General features: G+C 32.3%; 1 protein-coding gene across 1 annotated transcript; it reads left to right on the plus strand.

The window, feature by feature from the left end:
* Window positions 1-5,500: 5,500 nt before the first annotated feature.
* Window positions 5,501-9,267, plus strand: LOC108577480 (deleted in autism protein 1 homolog). The gene is made up of 4 exons (XM_017940637.1): window positions 5,501-6,106; window positions 7,019-7,319; window positions 8,773-8,903; window positions 9,067-9,267. The coding sequence occupies exons 1-4, from the start codon at window positions 5,501-5,503 to the stop codon at window positions 9,265-9,267; spliced, it is 1,239 nt and encodes a 412-aa protein (XP_017796126.1).
* Window positions 9,268-9,566: the final 299 nt, after the last annotated feature.

Below are 9,566 nucleotides of genomic sequence, written 5' to 3' on the forward strand. Positions count from 1 at the left end.
GTATTTCTTTTTGTAATGTATTTATTTTGTGTTTGATCATGTTGGTTAGTTGTTCTTTACCCATGCTTGGGTTACGTGAAAGTCGCGAAAAATTACCATCCCTAAGCGCAGCGTTATATATTTCTATTCGTGTCGTTTAAAAAGTAACACGGGAACCGTGTGAGCTATTGAAGAAACAAGCACACCTTTGTATTCGGGATGAAAAATGCTAGGCGGGCGCCTAGAATATTTAGTTTGTCTTGTGTTTCCGTAATGAGTGTGTTGTTGTTGGAGTCTGTCGATAGGTTTTTGTTATTTATGTCTGCTTTGTGTAAGAGGTTTCTGTTGGTGGTTGGGATTTTGAGTGTGTCTATATTGCTAAAGTTTATTGGTCTGAAAATTCTGTTTATTGAGGGAAAAAGTTGTTTGGGTTTGTTTTGTGATAGGTTTTCTATTTCGTTTATCCAGAAGTTATTAACTGATCTTTGGAATGCTTTTCTGATTTCTTCTCTGATTTTTTTGCTTTGTCAATTTGTGTTTTGTTTGCTGCCGTGTAGTTTTGTGGTTTGGTTAGTTTGTTGATTTGCGTTATTAAGTGGCTTTTTTGTTTGCGTAGCCTTTTTATTTCTGGGGTGATGTATCTGTCTGTTGAGTTGAAGTTGTTGTTTATATGTGGGACTGCGAATTCTATTGCATTGGTAATAAGTGTGTTTAGTGTATCTATGTGTTTGTCAATTTCTTCTGTGTTGAGGTTTCTGTCGTTCGGTACGTCTGTTTTGTCGTTTTCTATTAGGTATTTTTTGAATTTTGTCCAGTCGGCTTTATTGTAGTTGTACGTTGATTGGGTGTGTGATTTGTCGATTATAAGGTGGTCTAATGTTGGTATTGTGATTTTCATGCGGGATGCTCTGTGGTCGCTGTCGTATTTGAAGGTGTCGAGTTGGTTTGGCGCAGGTAGTTGGTGGAATTTTATGCGATCGTCTGCTAGGCAAAGGTCAATGAACGCCCCACTTTTGGCGTGTGATGGACTGGCTGTTCGGAATAGGTTTGTTCTGTATATTATTTGATTGTCTGTATGCCATTTGTAGAGGGAGATTCCTCTCTTGTTATTGTTTATGTTTCCCCATGCGTGATGCTTGGCGTTTAGGTCGCCGACTAGGAGGTAGAAGCTTTTGTGTTGTTTAAGCGAAGTTCTTCAAAGAGTTATTTTGTTTCTGGTATGAATTCCTTTGTGTAGTTGCAAGTTGCATAGGCTGCTATTATATATAATTTGTAGTTGTTTTGTAGGTTAATTTCAATAATCGTTTCTTCGAGACATTTATTGCTTTTGATGCTGTTTGGCTGGATGGGTTTAAATGAGAAGTCTTTTCTTATTAGTATACCTGTTCCCCCACCTTGTTTAGCATGAGGTTTGTCGCTTCTTATTATTCTGTAATCTTTGAAGTTGATTTTATGATTAGGGTTTAGTTTAGTCTCTGATAACAATGCTACGTCAGGTTTTTGCTTGTTTAGACAGTCCAGGAGTGTTGCTCTTCGTTCATTTGTTATGATCGAGTTTACGTTTATTTGTAATATTTTTAGTTGGTTTATGGTTAGTTTCTTGTTAGTGTTGTTATTGTGTTGCCATTTTTATTTGTTTTTTAGTTAGGTGTTGAAGTCTATGGTTGCGGTTGCGGGTATGATGAGTTAGCGTTTGTGGTTTGAGGGGGTGTACTGTTTGTGAGTTTTGCGCTGTATGATATTTCCGGTGTTACGTAGTTATTTACTGATTTTTGTTTTCTATTTCTATTTTTATGTGTTCCCTTTTTTCTTCTATTTTTTCTTCTATTCACGGTACGATGCGGGATGTCCGAAATTTTTGCAGTTTATGAAGAAGGGGCGTGTTTCTGCGCCCTCTTCCATGTTTGTGTCTGTTGTCGAGACAGAGCATTCTCCTGGCTGGTGCGGTATATTGCATATGACGCATCGGTAGTTTAGATTGCAGTTTATTACTACGTGACCTATGCGTTGGCATCTTTTGCATTGGATGCGATTTTTTTAAATTATTTTCTCCCATGCATTGATGGAGTGCATTAAAATTTTTGTTTCTCAGGTTTTCTATTTTGCTATGCGGTGCTACTTTCACTATGTACATTTATGGGGAGGCTCCTGTCTTCTAATATAGATTTTTGTGTAGAGAATTTTTTGACTGCTAAGAATTTGATGTCTGAGTTTTTTATGTTTTGGAGCTCTGTTAGGATCTTGTCTGGGTCGAAATTACCGTCTAAGTTTTTTAGTAGGATTGAGAAGTGTTGTTCTTCTTTCGGTGTGTATAGTTGGGGCCACGATATAGCGAGGTCGTAAATGAAACTCTCAAGAATCGGCATCGATTGATGTTGCGGCACTCAAGGCCGTGTGTTGCAGTCTGTTTGAGAGTTCCAACAATAAACGAATGGTAGCATATGATTTGGTACTTCAAGTAGAAAATGGTATTTCATTTACAAATGGAAAATATGTTAATATTAAGCTACACAATCTTTTTGCACTTTCTATCTGTATATAACACGAGTAGATAAACTAAGATGCTAAAGCGGCTTTCCCCCGAGGGAGAAACCCTAATTTGTCCTAGCTGCATGCAGTTTTCAGTAAATATATTAGAATCAGTTGATACACTTTCGCTGGATACAAGAATTCTTCGTACGGTCCTGACAATGGTTTCAAGTACTTATCTGCTCGTATCTCTGTCAATTTTCGGGTCCCGGCAGCTAAAACATGTTTACTTTGACGTCTGACCGATTTTACGACCTCGCTATATCGTGGCCCTGACTATATGTGTAATATTCGATATTATTTTCTTTTAGGATTTCGCATGCTTGCTTGTGCTTAGTTGTGTTGTTTATGTTTTGGAGGTGTTTGTTGTTGTTTATTCGTTTGGTTGTGAAGTTGTTTAGCTTATTTGCGATAAGTTCTATCCTGTTTTTGGTGTTAGTGTTATGTATGATCATTGGTGATGTACCTGGCCTTCGTCCTTATGCCGGTCGGTTGGGGGTCCCTCGTGTTGGCTTCGGGCTGGCTGGCCGATGCCGTTAAGGGTTTTTCCGTCTTTTCCTGGGGGGGGGATAGTGCTTCCTGGCTGCTCTTTCTTTTTGGCGTGACCTTAGTTCAAGATGTGTCGTCTTCCTTTTGGTTTGCTGACTTGAGTGTACATATGTGTGTGTGGGGGGGTCTGCGTTGGTGTTTCAGTCCTTTTGTACTTGTTTGGAGTTTCACCTTCTTTATTTTTTCCTGTGCTCGGGTTGGTCGCCGCGCTTTCCTTTACTTTCCTTTCCGTTTCCAGTTGTTTAGACAGGTTTTCTATTGTCCTGTTTAGGTTTGTAATTATCTTCATTAGGTCTTCGTACGAGGGTCTGTCTGGTGCTTCCATGGTTTTTTTTTGTAGAGTTTTTGTCTGGGTCTTTTGGCTGGGTTTCATTTGTAAATTTTCTGAATCTTCCTTGCCGGTTTCTGTATCTGCTGAGTATCTCCTTTTATTCAGGTTTGGCGTTGGGTTTAATTTTTTATGCTTGTTTTATTTAATATTGCTTGTTTTGTTATAGTGTTCAGATGCTCCTTGTTTGAGAAGCTATGTCCGGCTTTATTTATGATTTTTATCACTTCACTTGTGTTTATAGTGAAATTTTTTTCTTGAATGCTTCCGGTTTTTTCATTTTTGGGGGTGGACGCCCCTTGAGGGCCAGTATTTTTTGGCTCTATCTTTTTTTTATTTTTGTTTTTTTAGTGGATGTTTCACCCTATTTGTGAAGCCGGCACTGAAGTTTTTGTTTTTATTGTATATATATTAGACACTGCACTCTCACTCGTTTCACTTTGACGATTGTGTTTGTGCGCGGGGCGCGTGAGGTATGCTAACCGAGCGTAAATTTTTGGCCTGCAGAGCTCTCGAAGACCCTTCCTTACCCTTGCAAGGTTGGAAGGCAACTCACATCCTGTGCACTGGCTCACTGCCAATTGTTGATTAGTGCCTAAACTTCCAAAGTTTTACGGAAGTAATTTCAATTGTTTATAAAAAATGCGCATTGAAATGAAATATTTTACAGAATGTCATTTTTCGACTTCTAAATTCATCCGTTCAAATTTTATCAAAATCCCCGGGGGACAGGTATGTAGTCTCCTGGATAAGTGCTTTGCACATCAATATTTCTCAAATTTTTCATTTCGCTGAAAAGTTACAAAATGAAATTACAAAATAATTAAAAATAAAATGTAACACCGACGCACAGTGTTTCGACCAATGGACAAAAATCAGAAATTCAAAGTGTAAAATCTAAACATTTTTTCATTTTAAGATGTTAATAACAAACCATAGTTTGTAATATTACCTAGAATTTTGACTGAATACGTACATTTGTTGTTAAAATTAAGACGAGATGTTTGCTCCATTAAAATCAGTGTATTTTTCAAATATGTGCCATTCACAGACCATTTGTGTTTTTGATTTGATTTTTATAGGTTGTGTTTAGTACCTGAATACCTTTGAAACTGTCACAGAATTTTAATACAATAGTAATAAATTTTCCTAATTTTTTATGTAAAATTTTTATCAAATTTAACGAGACTTTTAAAAAAAGTACCGAGTAATACCTCTGTGATTTTTTGTATATTAATTTTGAACATATAAATCTTCATATTAATGTCAAATTTAACTGTTCAAATTTGCTCAAAATGAAGAAAATTGTCAAAATTATTATTGACGCGTTCAGTATTCTAGCTTCCTATCCTACTATTGTACGTGTTATTCAATTTTTTTATTACTTATATTGTTATTTAACTACCTAATGAAAATTACAAAACAAAAATAAAAGAGAAATTTTGAATGTATACAAAGTTATGATACATATTTGTCTCTGAAACCTCTGTGTGCGAAACGGCGGCTACGATTTTGCCGGTATTTTCGCGAAACTGATGAACAAATTTTTCAAACAAAAGTTAGTCTGCAAATCGTAAAGCAAATCGTGTTAATGAAAATTTACAAAAATGTTTTTATTCGATAAAAAATAAAGATCACTACAATTTTTTTAAATGAAACCATATATTTTTTTATGTGCCAATCAATGCATATTTGAATTCCCTTCAAAAAAATATTAGAGAACTTAGGTCGAAAATTGCTTAATTTAGAAATTATATTAAATTAACGCCCAAATACTCGAAATACTGCGTCTCACCGAGATTCAAAGGGAATCTCCTGATTCTTACTCATGCGGAAAACTATACTCGGCGGAAAAAGCCGAAGAAGCTTCGCACACGACATAAATATAGTGGGAGACGGCGGTAGGTTATAGTGGGGGTAACTGCTTTCGCCCACGATCAACGATTCTGGCATCACTGGTTGTGCGTTGTGCGTTTGTTAATTCTGGAGATTCGGTAAAATTTGATGTATCTTGGTATAACTATACCTACTATATAACAATCTAATAATCTAACCTAATAAAAACAAGGTGTTTTGATATTTAAATGCATTTCATTTACAAAAGTATAAATGTATATGATTTTATCTTACATATATAATATACTAAAATTTAAAAAATGGGAGTTATTGTTTTTCGCAACAATTCTATTCGCTTTAAAATGGCCTACAATTATTACATTCCGCCCAAATATGGACCATTTTATAGAACTACATAAGTGTCCAGCATGTTTTGGTACTTCTGCTTGTAATTATATCCATGAAGTGAATATTACGCTTAATGATTTTTATTCTGCCTTTTCATATTTTTTCGGAGTAAAAAATGTGTTTTTTGGGGTTTTTAACAAAAATAAGGTTGTATTGAAGAAATTGGCGCAATCTTTTGAATTAAATGAATTCGATCGAATGCTATGTGAAAACAAACATTTCTCTCATATTTGTACAAAGACTGCAAAAGCAGCAAACAATAAACTTAACATCAATTTTTTGGAGCTCATTGAGAAGGAAGTCAATCTGAATTTTTCAAAGGACAATTTTAGTCGTTTAAGACTTTGTCCTAGTGTTCAACATTTGAATAATCTCTTACAACATGTATATCATAATAATAAAGATATTGATCCAAAGATACTTAATTTAAATATTTGGGTACTAACTGCTCTTAATCCTGAGCCTCTTCTTCTTCAGGTACATATACATATTTATTAAGATTAAATTACTCCATTAAAATTTAATTATTACTGATGCGACTCCAACTAATGTTCATTTAAATATCTACATTGACACATTTCAGTTATATTAGAGAAATTGTTTTTATTTAAATACATTTTAACTTACCTTCCACATATACAGGCATAATATAATTTTCTAACAAAAGTGTGCACTAATCGAAACAAAAATAAAATGTAAAATTTTATGCAGGGTGTATTACAAATAGTGGTGCAATTGATAAGGTGATATTTCAAGTAAAATTATGCCAAAAATGTAGCATATGATTTTGTTTTTGAAAAAATCAATTTTAAAAATTTGTTGCGTACACGTGTATCTGCCATTATATCATTTTATTTCTGATAAATTTATCATTTTATTCTTTATAGATATTGTTATTGATATAATAGATTAAGTAATAAAACAAATGTAAATATTGTTCTCATATTACCTGCGTTTCTCTTGTACAATTTTGTATCAATTAAAAAGATGTGAATGGATTTTAACATGTTTTCACTTTTCTGAATTTTCAAATTAATTGAAAATAATTTTCAATATTGCTATCATTATCTATAAGCATTAATATAGATAAAAATAATTTGGAATACAATTATATAATAGGAATTTTACACGTATATAAGGAATTTTCGAATTCGATATTTTTTACAAATTGTAACCTCATTCAAAGAAACAAGAAAAATTCATACTACATTCTTAGCTCACTTTTGCATAAGGAATTATTCTTTCCTCGGTTGTACCACAATTTTAAGTACACCTTATAGAGTAAAATAACTTTATATAACAAAAACAAGAAAGATGAAAGAAATTTAAATTCAAATAACATATTTATAAATATGTTATTGTATTTGGTACATTTATTTTTATTTCTAGATACTACCTGCAGAGAGAAATTGGCCAGTGCCAAAATATCTTGGTGCTTGTGGACGCATGATTATTGAAGAATATGTTGGATTACCATTAGCTACTTATTATAATGAGCCATGGTTATGTAGAGCAAAAATATCTTCGAGTCTTTTAGATGCAGCTTACATGTTTACTTATAAGAACAAAGACTTTGGTTTCTATTTAACTGATATATCAGTTGATAACATAGCAGTTGATTTAAATAATAATGTAAAATTTGTGGATTTAGAAAATGTGATTATTGTTGATAAAAATATTGTACCTGCAGGTAATATTTTTGTTAATTAGAATTTTAAGAGCCAAAAATGTAGAGTGAATTTCTTAGTGTTTATGAAAAAACATATATACAAGGTGTTTCGTTTAACTGGAAACGGTGGAATATCTCAAAAGGGATTGAAATTATGAAAAAAAAGGTTTTGCAAAAGTTGTTCGGTATATAGGGAGATATTAGATGGTCTAAATAATTTTTCTGTAGGTATAGTAATGAATGAGATATCAAAATCAAGTTAATTTTTTTTAATGGAACACTATATTTTTCTACTCCTAATATTATAGCGTTTGTTGAGACGAATTCAACGAAGTACCGCGTTAAGTCATTTAGTTTTATGAAAACTTGTAAAATCGTGGAGATTTGTATTAGTAGCACAGTCGAGTAGGGTTTTGCTGGCCGAAAGTGTGTGACAGATGTTGACCTGACTCCCCGATTCTTCACTACTTTACGATTTTTTATAAAACGAAATGACTTCGTGTGGCATATCGTTGAATTCATCTCAACAAATGCTACCATATTAAGAATAAAAAAATACAGGGTTCTATTTAAGGAAATTCCACCTAATGTCTCTCTATAAGATACCCAACAACTTGCAGAACAGAACTTGCAAACAGAACACCTTGTATACAGGGTGAATCACCAAAAACTGAAAGGTGGAATATTTTCAAAACTGTTAATAATATCAAAAGAGGCATCAAACAAAAGTTGAAAGGTTTCGAGGGAGGCATTGTTTGATGTTACTAGCATTTTTGTAATTAGGCGCACAGGCGACATGTGAAAATTGTTTTCTTTTAATGAAATCATATATTTTGTAATGCATCAATTGATTCAGCTCATCATTCTCTATAAAAAAGTGTTAAGCTATTTGTACCAAGAAATCATTATTTTAATTAAAATATTACGGAATGGTACTCTTACAACCAGTTTAAATAAATATTCATTACATTATTACACATTACCTATTACAAAATGTGTTCAAAATGACGACTGTTGGCATCTAAACATTTTTGTAATCTAATCTTTAAAGAATATTGCACACGGTTTAAGGTCTCTGGTTGTAAAAGTACCTATCATTCCACAGTATTTTAATTAAAATCTTTCCTGAAGTAATGGTTTCTCTGTATAAATAGCTTAACACTTTTTTATAGAGAATGATGAACTGAATCGATCGATGCATATAAAAATATATGATTTTATTTAAAAATCAAATTTGACCTTCATATGTACTCTACGCATTGACTTACAAAAATACTAGTCATATTAAACAGTGCCCCCCTCGAAACCATTCAACTTTTATTTGAAACCTTTTTCGATATAATTAACAATTTTGAAAATATTTCAACTTCTAGTCTTAGGTAACTCATCCGGTATATAGAGTCATATTTATACTTAGTTCAAAATTGTACAATTATAAATGTTTATTTAAAAATTATATAAATATACTTCTTAGAAAGATCAACAATATGGAATCAATTACAAGTAAATACTGAGGATTTTAGCTGTTCGGAATGTCTGGCATTTTCTTCTGCTGAAATATGTAATCATAAAATCAGTGATCATAATTATTATGCAATATGTAAGGTTAGTTGTCATTATTATTAGGCACAAGAACGATCTATTGTTTATATAAATGTATTGTAAGGAAACTAAAAATAGACAAGTAGTTTGTAAAAAAACATTTTATCATAACATCACTTTGGGTAGAGAAATTTTTTGTTTTATTCAAATTATTTTACATTTGCAGGTATTACTAGCATTAAACTTAAATAGTAGTATACTTCATGGTGGCCTACTACACGATATACCTACAGATATATTAGAAACTTATCCGAATATAACTTATCTAGTAGAACAATGTGTTACTCCTCAAATATCATTCGATAGAATTAAAGCTGGAATGGAACTTAAAAAATTGTTAGACATTATATTACAAAAGTATACATAAAAGATTAAATACATTAAATGAAGATATGTCGATAAAAAGTATCTAGTTACTGATAAATTATTGTTTACATGTAATTAACATAAAGTAACCTCATTCTTAATATTTTTTTCTATCAATCAAGGTAAGTCCAATCACTTGTAAATGTCTATATTATTAAAAACTAAAGTTAATCACTTGCAATAAATTTAATAGTTCACTAAAATAATAGTGTGTAATGAATTAAATTATTTTAATGTAACATTTCAAAACTGTGTTGGAAACTTTTATAACAAAATAGTAAGTGATTTATAATACTCTCA

This window comes from Habropoda laboriosa, unplaced genomic scaffold (assembly GCF_001263275.1).
Source record: "Habropoda laboriosa isolate 0110345459 unplaced genomic scaffold, ASM126327v1 scaffold797, whole genome shotgun sequence".
In the NCBI taxonomy this organism is placed as follows: domain Eukaryota; kingdom Metazoa; phylum Arthropoda; class Insecta; order Hymenoptera; family Apidae; genus Habropoda; species Habropoda laboriosa.

Coding starts and splice junctions, on each gene's coding strand:
- LOC108577480 (XM_017940637.1), top strand. CDS start 5,501: ATGATTTTATCTTACATATATAATATACTAAAATTTAAAAAATGGGAG. Junction 7,320..8,772: donor TAAAAATATTGTACCTGCAG/GTAATATTTTTG, acceptor TATACTTCTTAG/AAAGATCAACAATATGGAAT. Junction 8,904..9,066: donor ATTATTATGCAATATGTAAG/GTTAGTTGTCAT, acceptor TTACATTTGCAG/GTATTACTAGCATTAAACTT.